This window comes from Pseudochaenichthys georgianus, chromosome 21, assembly GCF_902827115.2.
Source record: "Pseudochaenichthys georgianus chromosome 21, fPseGeo1.2, whole genome shotgun sequence".
Taxonomy (NCBI): Eukaryota; Metazoa; Chordata; class Actinopteri; order Perciformes; family Channichthyidae; genus Pseudochaenichthys; species Pseudochaenichthys georgianus.
The window spans coordinates 16346544-16374233 of NC_047523.1; the positions used below are offsets into that span (position 1 = coordinate 16346544).

At 40.4% G+C, this 27690-nt stretch overlaps 4 protein-coding genes across 11 annotated transcripts in view; all 4 read right to left on the minus strand.

Moving 5' to 3' along the window:
- Positions 1-626: 626 nt before the first annotated feature.
- On the minus strand, positions 627-8466 carry nepro (nucleolus and neural progenitor protein). Its single transcript, XM_034110639.2, has 9 exons — positions 8371-8466; positions 8019-8173; positions 7739-7827; positions 7335-7463; positions 6935-7012; positions 6522-6802; positions 5840-5898; positions 5508-5722; positions 627-3962 (listed from the first exon to the last, which is right to left on the minus strand). The coding sequence occupies exons 1-9, from the start codon at positions 8453-8455 to the stop codon at positions 3626-3628; spliced, it is 1428 nt and encodes a 475-aa protein (XP_033966530.1). The 5' UTR covers positions 8456-8466; the 3' UTR covers positions 627-3625.
- Positions 8467-9336: 870 nt separating this feature from the next.
- Positions 9337-11784, minus strand: tex30 (testis expressed 30). Of its 2 annotated transcripts, XM_034110255.1 has the most exons (5): positions 11717-11784; positions 10493-10729; positions 10352-10403; positions 9927-10141; positions 9337-9577 (listed from the first exon to the last, which is right to left on the minus strand). In XM_034110255.1, the coding sequence occupies exons 1-5, from the start codon at positions 11732-11734 to the stop codon at positions 9416-9418; spliced, it is 684 nt and encodes a 227-aa protein (XP_033966146.1). In that variant the 5' UTR covers positions 11735-11784; the 3' UTR covers positions 9337-9415. The 2 variants fall into 2 exon arrangements, with proteins under 2 accessions (XP_033966146.1, XP_033966145.1); XM_034110254.1 differs by lacking the exon at positions 11717-11784 and having other exon boundaries at positions 10493-11145.
- A 132-nt stretch (positions 11785-11916) lies between these two features.
- On the minus strand, positions 11917-19579 carry poglut2 (protein O-glucosyltransferase 2). The gene is made up of 10 exons (XM_034110253.1): positions 19064-19579; positions 17319-17524; positions 17024-17229; positions 16295-16372; positions 15797-15969; positions 14741-14978; positions 13638-13847; positions 13364-13453; positions 13147-13263; positions 11917-12116 (listed from the first exon to the last, which is right to left on the minus strand). Exons 1-10 carry the CDS (start codon positions 19258-19260, stop codon positions 12099-12101), a joined length of 1533 nt encoding a protein of 510 aa, XP_033966144.1. The 5' UTR covers positions 19261-19579; the 3' UTR covers positions 11917-12098.
- Positions 19580-24282: 4703 nt separating this feature from the next.
- The window catches only part of stxbp5l (syntaxin binding protein 5L), a 214687-nt gene continuing 211279 nt past the window's right edge, over positions 24283-27690 (minus strand). For all 7 annotated transcript variants that reach the window (XM_034110236.2, XM_034110234.2, XM_071207092.1 and 4 more), the window contains 5 exons: positions 26905-27268; positions 26171-26336; positions 25563-25674; positions 25090-25310; positions 24283-24596 (listed from right to left, as the gene is read on the minus strand). In XM_034110236.2, coding sequence (XP_033966127.1) covers positions 24555-24596; positions 25090-25310; positions 25563-25674; positions 26171-26336; positions 26905-27268 — 905 coding nt within the window. In that variant the 3' untranslated portion in view covers positions 24283-24554. The remainder of the gene's footprint in view (positions 24597-25089; positions 25311-25562; positions 25675-26170; positions 26337-26904; positions 27269-27690) is intronic.

Genomic DNA, 27690 nt, shown 5'->3' on the forward strand with positions numbered 1-27690 from the left:
TTTTATGGATTATAAACATAATGCAGGGCTACAACTATATATATCATCAATACATCTACTTATTATTGTTGTATTAACTGTTTGGTCTTTAAGCAAATTGACTATTTTACTTGACAATTTTGATCCTCGGAAATTACAGAAGAAAATATGAAAAACACTGATGTTTTATAAGACATACAGATGATCACAGAAATTGGAATTAGCAGAAACAAATGTTATATCTTTCCAATTTCAACCCTGACATTATTTAGACATGACATTATATCTAACTTTTTTTTAATGAGACCACTGTGCCAAAGACACTTTTATGTAAGTATATGAGGAAGTCCTATAAAGATTTATATTTAAAATAAATGGAGCCTATTAAAACGTATGTTGTCTCCAATGAGTAACAGCACAGGCAGTACTTTTTCTTATTGCATTGCAATAAAAGTGCCCCTATGGCCCTGAATGAGAATGAGTGAGTATAGAAAGTAAATGGATGAATGGTACAACTGGGGGCTTTTTTAGGTCATATGTATAGAGTTGATTCAAAGGTAGTCACTATGCTCTCCCAACACACAGGTCTGTAGACATTGGCCTCAGAAATGAAAGAGAATGTAAAAGTGTGCACTCTTTATTTTCTTTCCAGGTTAATTGCATCAAGGGAATAAGAGCACACATACGATATATTTCAAAATGATGAAGGGGCCCATTATGCTCCAGAGGTTCACATACTTTCTTGGACATTAAATGTGCAGAAACAACACTCTAGATGATTAAACATGTTAATACATTATTCATGTTGTATTTCCAGCCAGTGTGAATACACGAAAAAAGAGACAGCATACATTAGACTTCACTTCATGAGGAAATCTGAGGATGCATATGCTTCACGTACACAAGATATTACATTTTTAAACATGAACACAAATTAAATGCACTTGGCTTATTGGTCCCTATACGGGAGCTAAGGAGGACATACACTTAGACAATATATAATATTGGCTGCACTGTTATTCAGTGTCCTCCTCAGGCCTTAATGAGGACTTCGACCTTGCTTGTTGTCTACTTGTTTTCCCATCATTGAGATGCTGGAGACCAGGCGGAGTAATAAATAGCACTGCAACAGCTTGATGCATGAGGCTTTTGTATTTAGTCTCGGAGGAGGTAATAATGTGATTGATTTTCTACACCTCTGAGTATTCTGTAGATATTGAGAATCCCTTAGTTCCATGCCATAGATCTGAAACTGTAATGTGCTCTCTTTCCCTGCTGCTATTAAGGTGAGAGGTAAATGAATTGAATTACAGCATATTGGGAGTGCAGACCTTCATATTCTCTCTCCTGTTTTAGGTCATATTATTTTTGCGGGCCAGAAATCCTGCTTTCCCAGAATCCCTGGAGAAACACCCATTTCCAACAAAACTATGCTCAGTACCAGCACTGAACCCACCCATTTGGATTCATCTATTAAAATGATATGCTATTAAATACCTCCTTGCTGACAGGTTGTCTCACACTCTATGGTTTACCCACTCAAGCAGTGCCCCAGACTGATAATGATGCAGGTGTACAGCGGAATAAAAGACCAAACCCAAAGTGGAGCTATTGCAGAAGTTAGCCTATGGTATTGACTTGTACAGCTGATTAGTTTTAGGAAGTATTTTGATTTTTAAAACTGACAGCTACATGTCAACACTTTTTCTGTGACAGCTCACTGGCAATGACTTGCATCCTCTCGCCAAGTATCTCATCAGTTTACAAGTGGCTAACGTAAGTAAACTCTTACGACTAAATTGTTAATGTTCTGTTCTATGATTAACACACCCACACTCTGTATAGGAATAGTGTTGAAATGATGTAGAATGCACCTCTAAGATCTCCAAATGGCTGCAAATTCAGGCTTTATTAAGATTATAAAGTACATTAAGTATTTATTAATTCGAAGAAATAGCCATTATTACTCAGTATCTTTTTAACTTAACTTAACCTTCTTTTCAAGGCACACATATTTTCTGCACTTATTTTAGATTCATGATGCTTTTAGATCTACAAAGGCAAATATTTGCAAGATATCACACTTTTAAAAAAAAAAAACATTTTTATTGTTGTTGTTTGAAGTAGCTGCAAACTGGTAGTGGTTCAATATAGGACACAGAGAGAACTGTGCACATTGCATGCACGGTAAAATAACGGTAACATAGTTTTGCTTGCGTGTATGTCCCTGTTTGTGCCTGTTAAATGGTCCCTCCTATGAAGAGTAGGAATCTGAATACCCAAAGCATTTGGCAGAGTTCCTAACAGCACAGGTCTGGCTACCCGTGTGCCTGTGCATACAGAACGAAGGCTTTTCTCTCTGCTCCTTTCCCTCATTGCCGTAGAGAACCAATGTTGAGCTTGACTAACTGGTTTAGATGAAACCCAGAAAGCACAGCAATCAGGAATCTGCAGAATGATATGCAGGCTGATGTGTGAGACCATAACTCAACTCAGCCAGTGCTCAGTGAGGGGGAAGACCGTTGTATTTGTGCAGATGGGAGGACTGTGTCTCTTCTTTGGCAGAGGATGATAAGATGGTGGGCGGAGAGAAACCAAAGGGGTTGGTGCACAGCCTGCACTTCTGAGTACAAATGGACTGCCAGACACCTGCATGGCTACGTGGAGGCAAACGCACCTGCACAGCTCTTATACAGGACTTCAAAAGGCAGAGAGCTGGGGCCACTCTGCCCACTTATATAGCACTGCCAGTGTGTTGTCTGTTTAAATCACTCCCAGTCTCTGCAGGCACACCTACGAGATTGACAGCTCTGTGATCCCATGCTGTTAATTTCAAGGGCATTCAAATCACCAAGGTTGAGGGATTTATTCCATAGTGAGAGCAATCAATAGTCTGGAACCAACAATTGAGAGAAGTTATCACCTCCACCAGATGGAGCCAGAAATACCATTAAAAAGGGATGTGTAACTATTATGGCTTTTACAGCTTAAAATAGGTATTCCCAGTATGTCTTGGTTCATTAAATTGATTGCATTGTGCATAAGACATGGTATGTTATTAAACTGTAGTGCTGCCTTCAGAAGGTGGAACAAGATTGATAGCTGGGTGCACTTGATAGCTGTAATTATGCTGCGTTACAGCGAGTGTGCTGTAACCATCAGAGCAGTGAATGTATAAGCCACACTTGGGTTTTAGTGCCTTAAAAATATGGCTTCAGTGTGCAGGAACAATCTAAGTCTTGGAGCATTTTACCAGGAGCATAACATTTCTTTTTCATAATTGTCCTGCACTGAAGTACAGATCTTTCTCATGTAAAATATAAAATAGTAATATGGCTCAAAAACTGAAGGGACAGTTTCAGCCATAAAAACACTTCAGTCTAAAATAATTACCTTTTTCCTATCCGTCTCCTCGGTTTCCTGTTTGCCTCTACTGTTCTATCCATTAAAGGCTTGAAAACCAACAAAAGAAATACAACTTCACACATTTTAGTTCCTTTTAAAAGTAACTGCTGCTGTGTGCTTTCATAAAGGCATCCGCCTTCATTACACATGAAATCATCTTTCTTCTAAAAACAGAAGCATGTGTATACTAAGCTCAGCTCGATAGTCTTTTGTTTTCTTGGATGTGTCTGTTTCCAAAGTGTCAAAAACCTACAGAGGCAAATATATCATCGATGTCATCGTCACAGCCGCTGGCCTGTAATGCCGGGGACAAATTGCCCATAGTCCGGTTTTTTCGGTCGTCCACTGACGGTCGTGACTCAGTCCTCTTCCTCTTCCTTTGTCTCTTCAGCTGTGTCTTCTTCACCCCAGTTCTCAAAGTTGAAGACTTGATTCGACTCCTGAGGGACTGGAAATGGGTTCTCAGGCGGTTGTGTCTACGCGTTGCAGCGTAGGATCGACAGCTTTTAGGCACTGAGCCTTGTGGACATAAAGCCCAGCAAGCTTCCTGTCTGAAGGTGCGTAACCTCCTCTGGACGCTGGAGATGAGGAGAAATGATAGAACAATGCACATTTAGTATCAGGAGAATCGGTGTCACACAATACTAAAGTATCTTGTTTTTCATCAACAACTCCACACATAGTGGCCACTTTATTAAGTGACATCATTTAAAGTGGACCTATTATGCTATATTGGAAAAATATATTGTACAGTAGGGCCATACCTATACAAAACATGTCTGTGAAGGTTTTTGGTTAAAATACCAAACAGATCACGCATTGTAGCCATGCCTCATACTGCTCATACCCCTCTTTTGCAGCCCTGTTATACCTCATTCACACCAACGGTGTTTCAGGGCCGGTTCGGAGCTGGAGCTTGAAAAGCACCGGGTTTTCCTGTTCACACCGCAGCGGAGCAGCCTCTTAGCTCCGGAATCCAGTTCATTTCAAGCACCAAAAAATTGTCCGGCCAGAGCAAAAGCACCGCATACGTCACGCTTACGTCGAGGCGGGGGCAGGGGCGGGATCAACTCCTGAACAACAACAAGAAGCCCGCGTTTTATCCAGTTTGTACACAACGATGGAGAAACGTAACAAGCAGCAGTGGTCCACTGAAGAGACCAGCTACCTACTGGGAATCTGGTCTTCCAAAGAGGTACAGAGGAAGCTGGAGCACAATCGGCCATTGTTATTGTTGTCGGTGTCAGCTGTGAGGGGTTTACGCGCGGTTTGGCTTTATGAAGCAGGCACGCAAACGGTTACGTCATGACGCAAACGATGACGCAATGACGCAGCACCAGTCGGACTCTGGGCAGTGTGAAAAGAGCCGGAGCTAAACCGAAGAACCGGTTCTGAACCTGAAAAGCTCTAGCACGGAGCTTGAACCGGAGTTGCGTTGGTGTGAATGAGGTATTAGAGAAACGCGGATCTTGGGTCCTTGGCTTGAAAAATTAAAAAAGAGGAGGCGGAGCTAATGCCTGATCAGAATTCTACCGGAGATAAAGTTAAATTCTGCTGTGATAAAACGCCATCCTGTTCTAAACCACATCAAATATTATTTCTGAAACAGTATGGAGCTCAAATGGTTTTTCTCTTGCGGGTTTATCACAAGGTGAGTTCCTTTTTTATGTCCTGCTTTTTAAAAACACATGTGCTCTTCAGTACAGGTTAGCTCCGAGTGTTAGCGAGGCTTGCTAATGTAAACAAAGACGAAATTACGTCCAAAACACGTCAGGCATTGTTTCTGATAGCAACTTTCTGTGGGTCCGCTGCCGATTTGACGTCATATCGGCAGCAAATCTGTATCCGCTCGGTGTACCCGTTTTTAAAAGATTTGGGTACGAAGGAAAAGAGAGAGGGTTTTATTTTCTGACGCTGCGTGAGTTCCCCGACGCACCGGGGACACATATTTATGTATAAAAGACATCACAAAGTGCATTTTGCATTATATGTTAATATTAATTAACACAATTGCATTATAAACTTGGTAAAGGTAGAATATATGGCAAGATTTTGTATTGAATAGCATTAGCCTGTACGGATTCTCATAAAGTAGAGTGTGTATTCTGCAGTGTGGCTCTTACCTGTAACCGGCTGCCTCGAGGCATTTCATCCTCTGGCACTTTAGATGCAGGAAGTTTAAAAAGCACTTTTCCTTTTCCATCTTCTGGGATTCACACCATGGGATCATTTCTTCTAGATGGGACGCCATGTCTGTGAACGAAGCAGCCTCTCCCATTTGTTTCTTGAACTTTAGTTTACGGTCAGCCTTGTGTGTTTTCTGTTCGAAGGATTTGCCCTTGGGTAACACACATTTAAGTAATTAGATTGGAGGAGATTGCACCACTGAACAATGGAAATATTCTGTAAATGATAAAAGAATGAAACAATAATGAATCTGATTTTGGATACATACCTCTGTGAAGTCCCTGAAAACCTTGAGAAAAGGCTTCATGCCCGCATCCAGACATATTGCTGAAAAAAAGAAAAGAAATGATTATTATTCTCTTAGAAAATAGAAGGTGAGAAAATGGGTTCAGAAGAAGGTTACAACTAACAGTTAATTCCATTATCGAATGATCTGACAATTATTCTATTGATGGATTAAATGTCGGAACAATTGAGAAAATATTTATCACAGTTTATCAGTCTCAGGGGATGTCTTGTGTGTGAGTCCAAATCCAAAGCTATTCAGTTATATAAGATATAAAAAGAGAAAAAAATCCATATTTTAAAAGGCTGAAAACGTTTTGTTGATGAAAAAACTACCTAACGATTAATCAATTCTCAAAGTAGTTATTTTCCTGTCGATCGACTTAACTATAAAAAACGTTTTGCTGCAGCTTTATTTGAAACAAGGCTTTTTACTCAAACCATCAGGTGTAAATCACATATGGCTACAATGAAGATGATTTGGTAAACTATCAGTAGCTGGAAGAACTACTCACTGATACAAAAGACCTACTGATGACGAGTCACCATTTGCCGTTTTTAGAACTGTAACCTCCAAACGAGAGTGAGTGTGTCCGTTAGGGCCACTTTCCTGTTCTGCATTGAATGTGTCATACCGTTTACAGAACTATTAAAGAGTTACACACCTCTTTCAACAGTAACACCCACATCTTCTTTGACCTTTCTCGCCGCTCCCTGATTCTTGTCTTTCTTCTGCTGCTCATTCTTCTTCTTCTTGATTTCTTTGGCCTTTGCTAGTTTGGTCAGTAATAAGGCATCAGAAGGACCCAGGAACTGAAGCATATCTGCTGGCAGGGTGAAGTCTGTGAGGAAGGGCATGGGCTGGGCGTCGGCTACAGGTCTGAGGAGCTCCAGGAGCTGCTGGTACAGAGAGGACAGGCTGACCAGGATCCCTCTGGAGATCACCCTGGTGAAGCACAAAGCAGGGAGATATAGATCAGCTGTAGCGGTTTCTAAACAAACACTCATTTCACTATTTCAGCCATTTGGAGGCGCCAACATGCAACGCTGCCTTGTGGCAATGAGGAAGAGCACTCACCAGAGGCGACTGAGCAGGCTGGTGATCACCATATTCAAGATGATGAACTCCTCCCATTTCATCTGCTGCTTTGTTAGTCTGAAGCACACATCTCTTAAGGACAAAGCAATTATGAGATTTACGAAGAGATTCAATTGCAAAATAGACCATTTTGATGAAATTCCCCATTAGTGTACAAAAGAAACAACACAAACTACATAACTTAAAATGATACATCTGTGTGTGAATAAAAGAAAGCCGGACATGTCTGAATATTTGTCATGCCGTATGGGTTTGATTTAGTATTGTACGTTGTTATTGTTCATACCTATGTCAGCTCCCACATGCATTTTCCAGTTATGCGTTTGTGTGGCTATCTATACCATTTGAGTCGAGATGACTCTTCCTCTGGAAAGGATACGAGAAAGTTCTACTGCAGCGATTCAACGTGCAGCTCATCAGCTTTGCGGCTCCCAGCACTTTGAGACAGAGCCACTCCAGCATGGGCTGACTGGGGAGCTCACACACACCAGCCGTGATGCTCAGCCCTCTGAAACACACATGTTATTGCAGGGAAAAAATACATAATTACAGCCTCCCACATTCAACTAAATGCAACACTGTTGTGCTATGAGCATTTAGATATTATTGGTCTACATCGGCTATTTGGAGCAATATCAGGCTCCAGTATGCTTATTGTTTACTTTTTATTCATGCTGGCTTTCTCATTTAAAGCGTGTAATTAAACAGCTGTGTTTGATGCTGTGCTGTAAACAATAGGCAAAGGCAGCACAGGACACTAAACCGATAAAGCTTTCCATCTACCTCTGAATTCTGTTGGGACACAGCTCTGTCAGCTCCTGAAGAGCAACATCAAGCTTCATGTTCTTCAGCCTGTTTATGCATTGTTCAACCTGTGAGGAATAGGACAACAGATGAAACATGTTGTTAGTTATTTGGGTTTGTTAGTTTGACCTCTCTGACTTTTCTGTTTAACACACAGTGAATCCTGAATGACTGACATGTCTACATCTCCAAATCAAAACGAATCATGCAGCACGCCCCCTGTAGCGGCCAGATGTGGCTTTTAATCTACAGTCCTCACCTGCTTTAAGCCTTTGAACGTCTTGTTGCCTCTGTAGCTGTTATTTAGGATGTACAGCAGCTCGTAGAGAACTCGTACCTCCGTCTGAAGAATCTCACTGCGAAGAAGCTGAAGCACCTTCCCATTGTTCACCAACAGCGATTTAACACTTGCATCTGCATGACAGCAACACAACATCACCGATTATTAGCCATCATGACAAACAACAACATCAACATCGGGGTGGATATATTTCCTCACACGTGGGTTGCAAATGCAACACATTTAGTGTTTTAAACTCAGTTTTTCCTTCAGACATCACGTTACAAAGTCTACATATTTAACTAATGAGAATCCGAACAGTAAATTGTACCTGTGGTTGAGTTGAAATGAACACGAACACAAGAAACAGCACCGGGAAAGGCAATGTTGACCCTGTTCCACGGTTCTCCGGCCATGCTTCACTGGAGAAAAAATACGGAAGTCGACCAACCAATCACATTCGACTAAATGTTAACGTCAGAGTTAAAGGCGCAGAGCACACATTGAAGTTCAGTTTAAAGCCTATGGTTTAAGAATAAACAACATCTAAATTTGTGAATGTATGAATGTCACTAAGTCAATAGACATTATGATTCTGGTTTCTTTTTTATCCACGATGATGATAACCAATTATCAAATTGATTGGATGCTAAGGATAGTTTTTATTTTAATTGTATGTTAAGCTAGTTCAGTGGTCTAAAAAATAAATATTTACAGTTACCTTTTTACCTAGCCTACTACGATATTAAATGTATCATGCTATCAGGAGTAGAGTAACGGCTAATATGTAACTTTATGCTGCCGTAAAGGTCCCATGACATGGCCATTTCTACTGATCATAATTCCATTGTTGAGGTCTACTAGAATATATTTACATTGTTCAATGTTCCAAAATCACATTGGTTTCTCATACAGCATCTCTGTATAGTAAGTGTATTCACTCTCTGTCCTAAACGGCTTGTTGGAGCTCCTTTGAGGGTTTGTGACTGCAGACCGTTTACATGCATAAAAAGCTACATAACACACAAGGGGATGGGTAAAAACCAGAAAAGCATGACATGGGACCTTTAATGATTGTCTTTTGCATTAACTCACCATTTGTAAATGATTTATTATTCAATTTTACTTTTATGTAACTTCTTTGAAGTTTATTTATAATGTCTGATCATATTGAATTAACAACCCTTGCTTTTGGTTACAACACCTAGCTGGATTTCTCACTGAGGTCAGACGCCTGATAAGATATCAAGCAAAACTTTTTATTTAGTTATGCTTTAAAAAAAAGTTTGACAACATTGTGTAAAAATATATATTCTTTATTAAACTAGTATACAAATAAATGACAAACCACAGAAATATCTGATACCTGAAAGTAATTACGCTGCCTGCTTATTCATCCAGGAGATGACATGTAAATTCACTTCCTCTAACACAGACTCCTCCGGCCTTCCCTTCACTGTCAGTCCATGGCTGCCTCCTTTCAGCCAGAAAACCTCCACTTGAGCTTTCATTTCTTTAACCATGCCTTCAAAAAGGACCTGGGTAAAGGCAGAAAGCAAAATCAGAAAAACAGACAAACAAACACAAATTGTTTCACAGGCTGGGACAAAGGAATACTACAAAAACAACCAATGAAACATCTTAGGATATAGTCCATATTATAAATAGTAGAACATTTGACTGAACAATTGCAAGAAAACAGGATAGAGTATAAGAAGGAAATGTTTATCTGAAATTGGCAAACTGGTAGCATAAAAAAGCGTACAAATAAAAAGCTAAAAAAAAGAACTAGTAAGTAACACACATATACATATGTAAACACAAAATGAAAATCCTACAACTGTATGTATGAAATGTCAAACTTAAGAGCCTGCCCATCTGCCTCACCCTGTCACACATGTTGTCCTCAGTGCCGGACACACACAGCACAGACATGTGTTCAGGAAGGCCTCTGAGATCCTCACTCCGTTGCTGATGAACGTGTTTCTGTCCCGGAGGGTGAAGGGGGAAAGACAGGCAGATGACACCCTGCACCGCGTCCTCAGATTCATCACTCAGCTGCCTAGCTAAAGCTGCAGCAGCACGACATCCCATCGACCTGCCTGTGGACAGGTCATAGAGAATTTGAGAAAATAAATAGTTGCTAGTGAGTGCTCTTTTTCATGTTGCAGTCTTTTTTTTTTTTTTGCCAAGCACAATATTAACCAGGGAATGTTAATTGATAGAATTACCAATACTTTTCACATTGTAAAATTGGCATACCTGTATTTATTATTTCATGTGAGGTCAAGTAAGTCTACTGTTAAACTCACCTCCGACAAAAATGTGCTTTATGGCAAACTTCTGTTGAGATTTCAGGTAGTCCTAGAAAAAATAAAAGATGTTTTGTGTGTCGAGCATCAAACTGATTTTCAAATAAAATAATTAGTTCTTGAATGAATGAAAATGCTTACCAGCACAGCACGGTAAGCCTTTACTCTATAACCCAGGTTTAAACCTTTGCATGTGAAACGGAGACAGAGGAAACTATCTGAAGCTAAGGCATGTGCCAGAGAAACCAGATGTTTGAAGTTCATGTCACCACCAGCCCCATGTGTGAGAATGATGGCCGTGTGAACATCTGTTACTGAGGAAGGGAAACACAAGGCAGCATCCAGGTGCTTTGTTCCAAATGGCACCTTCACTGTTTCCTGAAAGTAAGTGAGCACCATCTTTAACCATTCACATCAAGCTGGGTACAAACATCTGTGGAAGGTGATTAAGAAAAACCCAGTGAAGCTAGTTTTAGGTGACTCAACAAACACTGAACAAATAAGACACAATTACATTTATATAGCATCGAATACAAACAGGCGTGTCCTTCTTGTCCAGTGGGATTTCGAGTCATTGGTTCACATATTGAATCTATTACTCTTCCTTTTAAAATTCAACAAGTGTAGTAATAATATCTGGTAAGTATCTGTAGACACTGGGTCGCATGATATTAAAACATTTGATAAAATCAAGACTTTTCTATTAAACATTTTCTTTTAAGAAGCACAAAATCCAATAGTGAAAAGGGTTTTCATTTTGTAAGTGTAGTAATTATATATGGTAAGGATTTGGAATCTTGGGGTAACATGGCATGGAAGCTAATTAAAAAACCCTGAAATTATGTTGATCACTAATTCAACATAAGTGATCAAAAACATTGTGCCATAGTTCACATAATATACATACATCTTTGTTTGCATTCTTTCCACCAGAAGGGGCAAGTTAAAGGCATTTAAAATAATATTGGTTTTGTGGTCATTGATGGTGACCAAATGAAACCCTGTGGTCTGACTGCAGTGCAGACGCTGGAGCAGCGCGAACCTGAAACGTAATTCACCGCGGTATTCAAAATTAGCCATAAGCGGGCACACTTGAAAGTCTCTGCAAAGCACCAGCGCATAATGTGGACAAGGTTAGATAAACCCACGATGTCGATGACAGCGCTATTCAAACACATTGACGTTAGAGCCCATCCAATCTTGGTTTGAGAAACATTGACTTGCTCTGCCGTTCCAACTAGTTCTCTTACGCTTAGTTCCACGAAGCAATTCAGCTTATTAGTTATTACAGAGCTAGGGTTTGCTGGCTAGCTGTTTATCTACGCACTTACTTAGAGTTGCAATTGCTAAAAGTTGTATATTTACCGCTTTAAACGTGTCCATAACAAGGTGTTTCTTCACTGAAATCCACAGTGCAACCTCACTACACGTGACTGACATCCACTGCTTAGGAGGGGCATTACAGCTCTGCTTTATAACCAAAGCATTAACGCTATCACTTTTTTAGAGTTTACACTTTAGGCTAATTGTATGAAGTGTTTCATAGTAGAAATAAGACCAATAACTTTCCACATACAAAAAGAAATGTATTTATTAAAAAAGGGTGAGAATGTGACATTCATTCACGTCATAACAATCAGACAATTAATTAACATTCTGAAAAATATTTGGCAGTATTTCAGATCTGAAGGGTTGCTGTGTATCTGGAACAAGGGAGTCCTCTTCAGCTTGGCCACAATTACCGGAGTTATAGTTCATCCTTCGCCTGAAAAACAGACAAAGATTCATGTTGGGATCAATCTTTCCCTAAATCAATCTTGAACATTCACTTTGTAAAATTGTGTGACTTCACATCATTTCCAGCATATTAAAAACACGGGTATGTGCAGGGCTTTAAGCATATTTAGTCAGTTTATGTTCACCCTGCATTTCATTTAGCAAGGTGTAGTGACATAATGTAAACACCAGAGGGAGCCACACTCTGTACATTCATATTGTCCTTCATGAGGATGAGTGGTAACAAAGATGACATATTAATACCAGTAGTTTTCCGATAAATGTGTTTTGTATTGAATGCCTTTACCAACCAATGCATTAGTTTGAAGCTACTGTGGTTTTGCACACATGTCCAGTGGTGTACAGTTGTGTCTTAATTTCCCTCTTGATAATATACAGGCATTGATATCAAAGAGCTTGTAGCTAGAGACCCTTAATATATAGAGGTTAACTGCATCACTTGACATAACACTTGCAAACCAAATTATTTTTTAAAAGAAGACATTTTTTCACAGTCGGGAGAGCACAGTTAAACATAATTCATGATAGCTGAATTCCATTTAGCTGTTTAATGTTCAGGGCTCTGCTTGTGTGCTTGCTTTGCTGGCTCACTGTATGGCTTAGTCACTAAGCCTTAGTGGAACACTTGAAAAAAACAGATCCTTGTCAATGTGATGAATAACATCTGTGCTTTTCCTACTATGACAAGCCAACATCGCTGCAGTGAGAGAGGCCTTTAACAGAACAACCATAATGATACACTTAAATATCTTTGTCTAGCCGGTTTGACCATTTAGATGGCCAGTAAATATTGTAATGTTCTGGCTCTCATGAGGAATATGAATTTAAGTAAAAACAGGCTCTATATACTGTTCCGACAAGGGGAAACTCAGATTTCATATGTGAGAATAATTGCAGTTCTGTCAATATCTTCCAGATATTGCTGCATGTGCCACATTTATTGGACATCTTTTAGACACTTTTACTCAGTGGGTTTAGACTGTTCTGGTGGTACTCACACTGTCCCTCACCCTGGTCCTGTGGCAGGAACAGGGGAACAGGTCGTCACTGGGCTGCTCTACGAGCTCCATGCCTTCACGAACCTTGGGCTCTGTGACCTGGAGTTTGGCATAGCCCTATAAGAAGAACATTGTACTTACACAGAGGACGACGACAGGCAGAGAAGTTCATCAAGATGACAAATATGCAGGGCAAAATGTTTTCGCATCATGTTACCTGGTAAAGTTGGTAGTAGTAACAAAATATGCTGTTTCCCATTAGATTAGTGCGGGCAAACTGCTGACCCGCCAGTCCAATTTGTTTAGCCTGAAAGACATCAAGAATTATAGATACTTGGTTATTTATTTAATCACAACGACTATAGAAAATACTCCATTATGACCAAATGTTATAGATGTATGTATTATTGAACCCACTAAAATACTGCAACACTTGTCACAGGACTTACTGCCAGACATACTGTGCCTATAATCCTTATCATCCTCCTCACCTCTTCATCGTGGTCTCGAGCCCACTGGATCTTCTCCAGCAGGTCTCCCATGTCCGCCCTGACTGGGATGTAGTGCTCCCAGGGCCGCAGCCCGTAGTAGAAATGCTCGTAGTAGGCAGAGTCCTGCTTCAGGACCACACTGTTTCCTGCCAGAAGGTACGGCAGCCGGTACGCTGCCACAGTGCCGTCAATGTTTATCTGGTACTTATACTGGTGGGGGACATGGAATAGAATAATAATAGAAGTATTGTTTGTTAAAACACTTATATCCTATTTAATTGCATAAGGAGTAAGTCTTTGCACACTACCACACACATTCAGTTAATGCTAATGTGATACACAACCCATAGGAGATGCAAAAATAATAATTAATAATAATTTCTTATATTTATTATAGCGCTTTTCCAGATGCTCAAAGCGCTTCACAAATACACATTACACATACATGCAATGGTCATGTACAGTGGACAATACCCACAGGAGCAAGTTCAGGTGAAGTGTCTTGCCCAAGGACGCAACGGCTTTACAGACGCAGCAGCGGCTTTACAGACGCAGCAGCGGCGGGTTTCACCCCTTGATCTGATGATCATTGCACAGCGCACTGCGCCACACCGTCCATCTTCACGCCTCGAAGTCATCGAGGCTCTTTTACAAGTACACATTAGTATCATACATGTACTGTGGACATTACCCACAGGAGCAAATCCGGGTGAAGTGTCTTGCCCAAGGACACAACGGCCTGACGCAGTGGCGGCAGGAGCGGGTTTCGGTTTTTCAAATACTGTAGGTCAAGTATTTTAAGGAAATCGAGAGCTGGTTTGGTTCATAATCTTGTGAGAAAAGTATCTTTTTGAATCTACTTTTCTTAACAGACACTATTTTTTTAAGCAAATTGGGTCAAGTCTGCTGGTCTGAGCTTGTTTGCTAAAATAAACGTTCCTATGGTTGTAAAATAATTAGCTAAAAGCAGCAAGGCCCTGCAGTGCTAAGTGTTTACTCTTACTGGGCCAGACAACACTAATATAACAGCCCTAGTATCTTCTCATCTTACGCGGTAAAGTTTCAACCCATAGTGAGGAGATGCGTTTGTGTGGAGAACTCACCTTGAAAAAGTCAAAGAAAGAGACGTGTTTGACCAGAGGCCCGTAGAGGCTCTCGTCGTGTTTGAAGAAGAAGAAGTTGGTGAAGGCAGCGTTGATGCTGTCGGGGTGGGCTCTGGACAGTTTGACCAGCTCCAGGCGCTCCTGCCGACTGTCCCGGCCCCTCCAGAAGGCCGTGGAGTTCTTCTCCGGCCAGGGGGGCCCCGTGTTGGCCTGCACCGACAGCATGTCCAGACTCACTCTGTACATTGGAGGGAACACATGCCGTTATCTCAGCATCTGTCGTTATGTGACTGACTCATACATTGTATATAATGAGGCAGAGAATATTTATGCAGGTCAAAAAGTGAATGATTGAGTTGTATGGAAAGCTGGTCTGGTAGCTACATTTAGATGTCAAATTAGATATTTGCGAGCAAACTTGTTTTTGCTGTCGCACACCAATTGGCTATCTCGCACTGCATACAAATGCATGAGCAACACTGAGTAAATAATGAGCACCCAGACGCAGGCTTGTTGTGGAGCCACATTATTAAGTCTGTCTGTGACAGGGTGACACTGCAGTTCATATGCAACAGCCTACATGTCCCCGAGCAGTGAGTAGTTACATAACATAACGAATATTATACAAAATATAACGAAACATGTCTTGCAAGAATATTATAAATAACTGTGACAAAATATGTGCAGTATGTCTGTATTTAAAGTTGAAGAAGTTTAAAAGTGGTAGAATTGCGCAATAATAATAGTGCTTACTATCTACAAATTGTTGGTATTTATCTTAAATGTCCATAATAAAAAAATAAATACATTGTATTTAAATAGCGCTTTTCTTGGACTCAAAGTGGCTTTGCAATATAAGGCAGTGCTGGGTGAGTGGAGAACAAAAAAAGAAGGACAAACAAAGACGATGAGGGGGGTGGGGGCTTTGAATAGACAGAGAGGAGAAGAGATTAGTTTGAGGCTGGACTGAAAGAGTGTGGAGATCTTGGGGGAGGGAATTCCAGAGCCTGGGAGCTGCCACAGAAAGGCTCTGAAGGCTGGGTAGTTTGGACTTACCTTCCCATGGTCTCAAGCACAGACTCTGTCAGGTCATAGGTTGGCATGACAATGTCTCTGGTGTTGTTGGAGCCACACCAGGAGAAGATGGGGTGAATCCTCTCACTGGGTTTCCTCTTCTCCAACGGCCAGTCGCCCAGGTTAACAAAGAACTCCAGATCAGGGAGCCGCACCTGGATGGATAATACAACACATTAAAGCATGCTGGTATTGACGGAAGGCATTAGAAAATATATATTTATTTAAAAAAAAAAAGACAAAACACTGCCACCTATTGTGGCTTGCAAATTCATGGAAATGTTGTGCATTCTTGCAGTGATTAAATATCCCTATATCCTTATAACCGCAGAATACAAAAGTACATTTCATATGGAATTGGGAACAGAAAAGCAATGTCATATAATGTAATGTCTAAGTGACAAATTAAATGTATTAATGAACAGCTAAAGATTCAAATTCTTAAAACATTTTGGGGTTTACACATTTTTACGAACGTACCTTTCTGGTGATTGACAGGAGGATGGAATCCATAAAGATTCTGAAACCCACATGCTCTCCATAAGTTTGAACGTAGACCTAAAGAAAATATAATAAACCTTTATCAATATGAACAAATACTGGGGTGTTCAGGAATTCACGTATGCTTGATTGCAAATGTATTTTGCTGCTGATGACGACGATGTGATAAGCTCAAAGCTCTGGATGCTCAGAAGTGGACCTAAAGTTGGGCTGGACTTTCAGACGAGCGTTTCCATTACACAGAGGAAAAAAGGATGAACTTAGTCAATAGTGAACCTAAAATTACAAAATGTTGTTTGGACTCAACCTGTTTCAAAACAGAATGTATCTATTACCATGTGGTATTAAATGTCTGGCAAATTATACATTTCTGGATGCTCCCAAGTAATGCTTGCATTTTGGCAACAGGACTTCAGAAGTATCACTATTACAGGAACCTGGGTGGACGTCCACAGTGGTATTTTGAGAAGATTGTACCCTTACACGCACCTGGTTTATAAACTCTTCTTCCTACAGGTGTGTCACATTGCTCCAGGCTCTCCTGGCCTACTTTACTAGTATATCACAAGGACCTAGTTACTATTTGGCCTAAAGGATAGTATTTGAAAGAAAAAAAGGATATTGGGCGTTTGCTAAGAATGATCCTAATCCTACTGTTCATCATATTGCCTATTTCTTCTGTGTTCCGGGTGTCATAGGTGGAGGCACCTTGTTGTCTTTGATAGTGTAGTGGCAGAGGCTTTGTCTCTGTCCAAATCGCTTGGGGATCTCATCCGCGTTACGATCGGGGTCCACAACAGCATAGAGGGCCAGGTCCCTCTCTATCTGAGGGAAGGACTGAGGACAGTGCATGTGGGCCTCCCACACAGAGCCACTGGTTTGGGGACAGTCACAGCCCTCATGGTAGACTTGGCCTGCAGAGGAACAAAAGAGAGTTTTTAAGAGAGATCCTGAACATTTTTTTCCTAAAACACACTTTGTGGGAACTTTGATTGTGTTCTACCTTTGAGAATGAACGGTGACTGGGCCACGTGTTTGTTCTTGAGCAGGACGTTGATGTGAAGGTCCGTGTAAGTGGCATACATTCTGTAGCGGACCAGGAAGGAGCCATCATGACGATCCAGGACCTGGATCCAGATCCTGGTGAACTGCTCCGCTGGAGACTCGATCTTCACTTCAAAGGTCTTCTCACCAGGTGATGTTGTTAAACTGTGGAGGAGGAAACATGAAGAGAGCGTGCTCCTGTTAATGGAACTGGACAAACACCAACATGCTGGCACACCAAGTGAAACAAGAGTAACACCACACTAACTAAAGCTGTGATAAACTAAAGCACTACATTTACACACTAAGTTGTATAAATATGAAATACCATCTGAAAAATATTTACATTATCTAAATCTTAGTATAATACTTTTTTTCTGATACTAATTTGACAGCTGGTTTAGTGTTACTTTCCCAGGGAACAGGGACAATAGCTACTATTTAAAGCGCTCACATATTTAACTATAAGCCAGAGATGACTTGTAATACCCTGGTTACTTGCCAACATATGTATGTCTCTAGATAAAGGTGATACATTAAACTCTGAAGGACCAGCATCTGACATTTTAATTGCAGAATATTAGCCTAATTGCTCCGACTGTAGTTCAGAGGAGATACATTCTCCTGACTTCCACAGTAAAGTTGACTTTAACCTACATGATTTGTTTTACCACTACTGAAATAAAAATGCAATAACAATTATAATCATGGTAATATTGTGTGTAACCTCATAGCCATAGTTTGATTTCCTATGTGCCAAAGCAATTACAATTTTATATACTTTATGACTGTATTGCAATTACATTTTAAAAGTTGTGCATTAAAGACATAAGGCCTGTTCATGCTGATATCATTATGTATTATTATATTTTATTATCTTTTGTTGTGTACCAAAAGCCAACAACAATATAGTCCTATGTTGCAGTCATGAATGTAAGTGCTAAACCATCTTGAGAGCCAAAGCATGAATGTGACACCCACTGAGTATGGTAACTCCCCAGAGTGGGATACCTTCGTTGGGCCCATGGGTGCTCTTTTACAAAAGAGATTATTGGAGGTTGTATGACTCTTTCTCCCTGAGGTGAAGACTGTCTGCTCTCAATTTTGACTAGTTTAAAATGTCAACATTGCTCAAAGCAGGAGACACTGCAGTTTTGGAGGTTATGGTTTGTCAATGTGTACTGTAGGACCTCTCAAACAGAACAATACTAACCCTAACATAAGACCATATATGTTCCTAGAAATTATATTCAAACAGTAGGGGTTGTCATATTTGACTACATTTATTCCTGGATGGGAAAAATCAACATCTGGGCATTCAAGCTCAACAAGATAATTTATATTTTACGAGTAATTTAAGACCCTCTACGAAATAAGGTAATTCTTTTAAAAACAAACATTGTTGGGGTCTGCATCTTTTTTTTAAAAATTGCAGTGTTATTTAGCAATGATAAATGTCACACACTTGTAATAATACAAATAGACAACATGGCTCTTAGCACAACCACTTGTTACACATACAAAAGAAAACAAGCTCCCAAAAGTGTTTTCTGCCCCATCATGCCACCATAGCAACTCCAAAGTATGATGTTACATGGCGCTACGTGTAGCATATGAAAGCACCATTGCTAGCCATTACAATGTAACAAATAGTTGCTCTTGGAAACACGTCCAGAAGCGATTAGCAAGCCTGGCGTTACTCACTTTGTGCCCGAGCCGTCCACCGCCTGAATGAAGAAGAACCGCGCCGGGAGGACGACGTCCGCCTCGAGCCCGGGTCCCCACACTAAAGTTTGGGCTGCACTGAGCACCGAGTCTGCCTGAGCCCCGAGGAGGACTTCATGTCTGAAGATATCCAGACAGAAAAGCACCAGCAAACACGAAAATATCCGCAGAGACATACCTGTTCAGAGCCCACTGTCCTCTAACGTTAGCCGTTACTTTTCTCCCCACAAATGTGCATTGCCCAGAAGTGCCATTGTTAAAAATGTCGTAACGTAACATGAAGAAAATGCATATACTGTATACAGTCTGCAAGGCTAGCTTACGTTTTAATTGTGCGTTTCCATTAGTAACAAGAAAGGCTCAGCGGTGGCATTGCTAATGGCTCATACTTGGCTAACACTTGTGCATTATTGTGTTATTTGAATATGTTTTAGTGATAAAACAACGTTAACCCTAGCTAACTTCAACATTCCTGCACAGTTTTGTGAACTATCTGCTGCTCAATGAATAGGGGGGGGATTAGCATGTAGGATACAGCAGTCTCATTGGCCGACACTTCACCATATTTGGATCTGATTGGCTGAATGTGCAAAAGACTCTTGGTCTAATTCTGATTGCACAGAAATCCGGAAGTTGAAGCCCTTGCTACATGTTGGGCGTGATCCCCATGCGTGATCCACATCCATGGGCGTGATGCTGTGTGTGTGAATGGGATGGGATTGAGAATGTGGCTATTTTTCATAGGTTTATTCCATAGACTGTAAATATAAAGGTTTATTCACTGGCTATTTTTTCTGGCTAAATCAATGGGTGAATGGAATTGTATGACGTGATGTGCTCACACATTTGTTCTTAAACCGCCAGAATTATAACATCTTTAATGGTAGAAGTATTCATGTAACAATGTAATTCATTTAAAGTAGCAAATTAGCAATACAATCATTTAAATTTAGTAAGTACTCAATGTACAGTAGAAAAATGCCACCTTTAATAGTTATGTATACAATCTTATATTTGTTTTTATTATTGCCGATACCCTTATGTGTTAGTATTATTTTTACTGTTGTAGTTGCTGCTGGTGGAGCTCATTTGATCATGATATGATTGTTGCATCCTTTTAATTAGCACGAGAATTTTAATTTTCAAATTAACTAGTTACAATAGCTGTCAAATAATGTAATATATTTGAGAAAAAGGTACAATATTTTCCTCAGAATTCTAGTGGATTAAAATAAGATAGTAGCATTCAATTCAATTTAATCTCAAGTAAAATACTTGAGTAAATGAGTTGCTCGTTTACTACGCAGTGGCATGAGTGGATGCATTTAGAATAGAAATGTAATGGATATAACCTGCTTAAGATTAGTCAGCCCACAATTAAAATCTATGTTGGATGCATAACACATTTTGACAATTGCTATAGGTTATTTAATAGGCAGCTACAACAGATGTCCTATCATGTTAATGAAACGTCTTAGATTTTTTGTGAGATCATTTGCTCACTATTTTATACTTCTTATAGTAAAAAAGCATCAACATTACACTGAAAGTAAAATAAACCTTTATTAACAAAAAATAACCAATAATAATAGTACCACGTTCAAGCTAGCATCCTTGATATGAGGATGTCAAGATCCTTAGTAATTCATAACGTCGTACTTTGTGCAAGTCAGAAAACACAGAGCTCTCAACTGTGTACATCAATCAATGTTTATTTCAGTTTGCTTTTGCATCAACATATTTTCAGTTCTTCTTTGTCAAGTAATTTCTATTACACTAATATAATATCAATAAGAACAAAAAGTGGTAGAATCCATTTAAATAAGACAAACTTTGCTGCCATCATTGAGAAAAACAGAGAAATGCTTTTCCAGAATACTACAGTGTTAGGAACTACAGAGTCCCAGTGATTTAGACAGAGCCAGAATACCAGAATACAGTACCAGCAGTAACAGGTACAACATATACAGAGAAAAATATCCCGAGAATGTATTTATCTTTTATCATTTTTTGTTTCACCTTCCTCCCAAGATTGAACTGTACAGGTAATATAAAAACCAAAAACATACAAACCGAAAACATACTAACAAAACACCCTGTCAGTAGAAGTCAGATTTTTTTTGTTATTATTTCCTTTTGTTTTAGTTTTTTTGCGATTTTTTTTCTCTGCCATTGAAAGAAATGCACTGAACACAAATCTCATTAACGGTACAGAGATAGGAGAGTCATTTATTTTTTCTGACATGTTTAAGACACCTCATTCAATCAAATCATGTGTAATTTCAAAAATCTGCATGGCACTGCTTTAGGGATTTCAGGTCGGGTGTGGTGGAAGAAAAAATGGGTTTGAAGGCAATTTAAACTGAAGAAATGCCTCAGCAGAAATGACTAGCAATGCAGATAGATTAAAGTATTATTTTTTCAGGTTTTGAGCGTATGTGTCGCTGTGCATATTTTATGTGGGAGTGACGTCAACATGGTCAAGGCGCAGCGCTTTCTAAGTGTTAATGCTAGTGTTCATAAAGGCCTGATGTGTGAGAAATGAATATCAATAATCCTCTGTTTGGTTTTTCAGATCGAGTCAAGATACAGACATATACACAAGTACAAAATATCCTCCTCAGTTAATGCTGTTTGCCGTGTCATGTGGCTACCCATTGACATGTACAACACAATCACAATATGATACACAACCATGTATCATGAAACTTTTGTTGTTTTTAACATACAAGAGCCTTCAGTTGAGAGGCCATCACTATCAAATATAGGACTGCGACGAGAGGATATCATAGTCATCAAGAACAATATTGAACGAAAATAAGAACATAATTTGCCTTCGGATGAAATCGCCGCAAATGTTTTACACATGTACATAGTTTCTTCACTGACTCACATCTGAACATCACTGAAAAAAAAATACTGTTACTTCTCCTGAATCTTTTACTGATTAACGACTCACAAGGGAGTTGGTAGCGTGTGTGATTCCAACTCCACTTCCGTCACAAAGACACTGACAATCATTGAAATTATTGTTTGTGATCATGAGAGGAGCTCAGGTAAAAACGCATAAACCACAACTTCTAAAAGACAGAGGGATAGAGAAATGGGAGGTTGTCATTCATGTTTATGGCACCCTTTCTCTGTCTCTCTCTCTCACACACACACACAAACACACACACACCTAATGGCTCACTTGACTCATACGTCTGACAAAGGCAGCTAAAGACTAATGCCCCGGCCACACGAGGACGAAAACGGTCGTTTGCGTTACTGTTTAGTGTCATATAGACCGTTCGGCCACACGAGGACGACCGAATATGGCACTAAACGACTGCGGAAACGATAACGGGTCCCAAGGTGGATAGAACGACATTCGCAACGCTCTGGGGGGTCCAACGGCTCCGTGTGTACGCCCTATACGACCATTTTCTGATAATGATGAGGCAATAGCCCCGCCTCTCCCCACCTCTGCTGCCTCACCCCCGCGTCAAAGTAAACTGCACACTGCTGAATTCAGATTATTTATCTTTCTCTCGATATGGACATAAATGCGAGTGAAGTCTAATCTGACAGGACGGAGACACCTCTCAAACTACCTAAACTAGTTATACATATGTTTATTTTTACTGTCGGCCGGGTCACTCATTACTGGATGAGCTGCTGCATGAGACAGACACTGACGCTGTCCAAAGAGAGGGAGGAAAAAGAGAGGCTCTGTGTATTTTATTATTATATTATATAGAGTCGTTATTCATTTGTTTTAAAGCTCAATAAATAACAAAGAAGACCTTTGACCGGCACTTTTATAATTTTGTCGGAAGATTTAAACTTTAATTCACGTTGACTGGCGAAAAACTCTGCCCAGTTCCCTCGGCCCCCACCGCGGGGAATAAACAGAAGGACAACCATGACAACCATGCTTCTTCGCTGCTTTTGTGGAGGAAGTTACAGCGCCACGTACAGGCTCCTGCATATGTACTGCAGCTTCTCCAGCGGTTGGAGCTAAACGGAGCGGTCTCGTGTGGACAGACACTATCCGGATGACTATTGCGTGTGGACGGAAGCTTTTTTGCGATTGCGTTTGCGTTAATCATTTGCGTTTAGCCGTTTTCGTCCTCGTGTGGCCGGGGCATGAAATGGTGAACCAGCAAAACCCCAAAAATAAAAAACACCCTCATTTTTTTTTCATAAAGACAACTGTGAGTCTGATAAATGCCCTCCAAGTCCAACTCAATGTCTCATCTGTTCTGATCAAACAGGAAACATGATGACTTTCACATGTTAGCTCTTTATTAGTACGTTTTCCGTGAGTGGATCCCTCATCTCGTTTTCTTATGGCACGTGAATAGGATATAGGTTCATACTATAGCTATAAACACACTGTGTCCAGAATACACTTTTAGCCTCTCTCACAACAACCTGCTCTCTGTTTCCGTACAACTGTAGTTGGGTATGTGAGATATTACTCATCATTTAATCATTTTGTTAAGTAGCAGCCGAAAAAGTGATATTAGCGTGGTTACACTGTGCGGAGGTAAGTGTAAATACAACGGATTTGTGTTTGCCCTGTGCAGCCCAGAGTAAGAACAGAGCATTATTCTAAGTGTGTATATAGAAAGCGTACTATGTGCATCTATATTGTGGCATTACATATTGGCTGAGACTAAGAAAAAATTATTAAAACAAACCAAAATTAAAGGGAAAGGAACACAAGTTTTGGCTTAATAGCAATGCAGGTATACATTTCCCTTTTTATATATAGTTTTCTGTCAATATTTCAAAAAATATAAAGTTTTTTATAGGTTCTGTTGTTGGCTTATATCATTAAATAAAACTTTTTTTATTCGTGTATCTCCTGTTAAAGTAGCATGCTGCTTTATTATATGGCAGTTGGATATTTTTAATAGTCATCCATTTTGTTTCATGCATTTCATGTTGGTTTCTTATCTTGAGTATCTACACAGTGAGGTCCAGAAAACCCAACCACACAGACACACACACACACACACACACACACACACACACACACACACACACACACACACACACACACACACACACACACACACACACACACACACACACACACACACACACACACACACACACACACACACACACACACACACACACACACACACACACACACACACACACACACACCACACACACACACCCGCACACCACACAACCCACACGCACAGACAGACTTGTCGGATTATTCCAGTTCCATCTTCAGACCATCAAACATCGCCATTCCTTTCTGTCCTCATCACTACATGTCTAGACAAGGAACCAACACGTCCCCGTCCATCAACAATGTGACAGTGCCGCAGCCAGTTCAGAAGCCGGAAAGACAAAGTCACTCCTGAGTCTCTCTTTTAATTGCTCTCATTTGTAGAGTGAAAGTCTCTGTACCGGCGTTAAGCTCCCAGCAGTCCGAGCGTAGCCTCAGACCTCCTCCCTGTTTTTAGAATTGGTACCACTTCTTGTCCTTGCACTTTAGCATCAGCTGTAGAAAGGCAAAGACACAAACAGTCAAACAGTCAGTTATGGCATTATGTTAATTTGGAAAACACTACTGTTTTGCTTTTCTTCTAAGCTTTTGTATATAGCATTTTAAATATCAGTATCTATATGTAGAATTCAAAATAAATAAATGTTGGAGCCACCAGGAGCTGTTCTTTAAAAATAAGATTGAATAAAATAGGATTCCTTGGCACATTACTGTAAATTGTTATGAAAATTACGTTTAAGAAATGTAATTATGTATTTAATCTACAATTTCAAATCAACTGAAACAATTGTATACATATTAAATAAAAAATGTATTCTGCAATACAAAAAACAAACATGCATTTTTTCCTGTAACCATATCCTCAATACAATTAAATTTTTTTACAACGTCTTTCCAACATTTATTTTTTTATTAAATATTGAAAGATTGAAAATAAATAATCTTCCTGGCTATATTTGGTTTTGTGCCACATGAATCTTGCTTTCACCTCATGAGCGTGTTTGGAGAAGACGTCTGCGCTGGTCATCATGAGGGCGGTGCGGTCCTCCAGCTCCCCCAGCCGCTGGCCTCTCTCGTCCAGAGCGATGCGCGCCCGGGCCAGGTCCCCCACCACCCCGCTCGCTGCCACCTTCATGCCCTCCATGCCCGCCTGCCCGGGGATGTGCTGGGCCAGGCTGCGAGAAGCCTTCCCAGCTGATGCCTCGCCAACTGTCAACAACATCAGGCGAAAGAAAGGTGACGGGAGGCATAGAAATAAATGTAGCAGGTCTCCCTTGAAAAATGATCTCAATGGGATACACCTGGATAAATAAAGGTTTGAAATGAAATGAAATATCCTCTGGGTAGTGCTTAGCTGTGGTGGAGTCATATGGTTCTTTTTAGATGTATTAGTTACATGAGACATTGTTTTAAGTGGATTAGTACACACAAGAAACAAGAGAGTAAAGAGAAAAAACGCACATAGCTCTTCTCTGTCGAAGTTATGAGAGTTTCCTCCGAAGAAGCCCTTTAGGAAGCCTCTGTTCTGGGCCTCTGGTGTTTCTATGGGTGTAAACAGCTCCCCCAGCATCTCCTGAAATAAATGAGGAAAACAATTCTTTAATACAATGTTTCTAATTCTGCACCCGTCATCATATATTTATCATACTCGTTGGGTCCTATTTCTATTCCTTTTCTCTTCCCTTTCTCAACTTCTTGACACATTTTCAGTAACGGTTGTTGCCTTTAGGTGGCACTATGGCAGCATCATGTGAGCTCCACTGAGCCTGTTATCAGTCACACACACTGTAAAACTATATCCACACAATCAACCCAGTGGAGTTCAAACCCCACATGACAAGTGTGACATTTCACTTCAACGGCCTCTGTCAGCTCACAGAGGGTGGGAATAATTAGAACCTGTTTATTTACTGCTGCTCCAATACATTTCTATGTTCCGAACCAAAATGTGATATCAAAAAGCGAAATTGAGAAATGATGTGTGTCACAGATAAAGGGATAAACACAATTGTAGATAAAAAAGCAAGATAAGAGTGACAGATGGATGGATAGCACACTGCAGTGCTAACCTGCAGGTTGTCACACATCTCCTGGCTGTATGTAATTCTCTGGATCTCTGTGGGGGAGCTGAGGTAGAGAGCCTGCCCCCCGTTGGTGAAGCAAAAGGTTCTTGCAATGCGCATATCAGTCAGAGGCAGGTAATTAACATCCATCAGCGGCCTTAGGCTGGGCAAACTGCGGAAGAATAATAGACAGATTCAGGACGAGGAACACATTGTAACTACTCCACTGCGTAAACCACAAAAAAAAGGAAATCCTAATTCAGTAATCTCATACCTGCATTGTATATATATCTTTAAAAGCTGTCTTTAATCTTGAAATGTATCTATTACTACTATAAGTACATCTCCTTTAGAAAACAAAAATCTCTAAATCCGAACATACAATCAAGATATTTCTGTATTAACATGACGGTCAAATATTTTCTGCATTAAACACATTATTTCCAGAGTTGTGTTTAAATTAAATACTCATCATTTGATTACAATATGAACAGTTTACCTGTGATAAGGAAGCATGTTATTAAATGCATCATCAGTGCAGGCACTCTCAACACAAAAGATCAACATAGCAGGTAAAATAACTCTAATTAATTGTCTAAGCTAAAGTGGTGTTATCGAAGTTATTGTATGATTCATTTTTTAGCTCTGATTCAAGCCAACGTTATAGCGGCAGAAAACATACATAAATAACAAGTAAGCGTGTTCATTTCAGGTAAATTGTAGGTAATTAGACGGTTTACCTGAGAGTCATGATGTGCCCGTTGGCACAGAAGCAGGCCAGGCACACACTGTTGCTCACAGACACCACGTCGGCGCGCAGCACGAAGGACGACTCGGTGATGTTGTGGACGAAGAGGACGGACTGCGAGGGCATCAGGATGACTTTGGCCTGCCTCTCGGAGCACACCACAGCCAGATGTCCCTCTCCGCAGGAGTCCTGGGAGGACGACGGTGAGAAGTGGACCAGCTTGCGCTTCCGCACGCGGTCAGGGTCCTCGGGCCCGTTGAGGTCCCGCCAAACCTCGTAGGGGCTCTGAATGAGCGATCCCATGCAGTCCAAGAAGCCAAATCGTAAAACTGAGCCCTTCAGCATCAGCACCGTGCCTTTGGGTAGAGTCAACAGAGGGAAGGCATGAAGTCAAATATACCAGATTCAAATATCAGGCACAACCGAGATGGTCCCAAAGGCTAAGAAATTAAGTTCAATACAACATTTACTGCAGAACAAACAATACACAGGAAGGGGTTCAACAATACCTGACTTTCTATTCACCTCTATTTCCTGGAAACTGAGTGTGTGACCTTCAAGTTATAAACCTTGTTCTTGCATGCTTAGTCTCAAGAGAATGGCTGCTGCTTCAAAGAGGCTGGATTTGAAGGTCTATTGATGTTTTAACTGCGATTACAAAGAGAGACCTTTTCCCTCACACAGCAGGGTTTCTGGAGCGCTAACGCATGTTCGAGTGGCTCACTTTTCTCTCGTCAGATTGCTTACTCAATGGGGCTGCAAAATGTATCCATGCAAG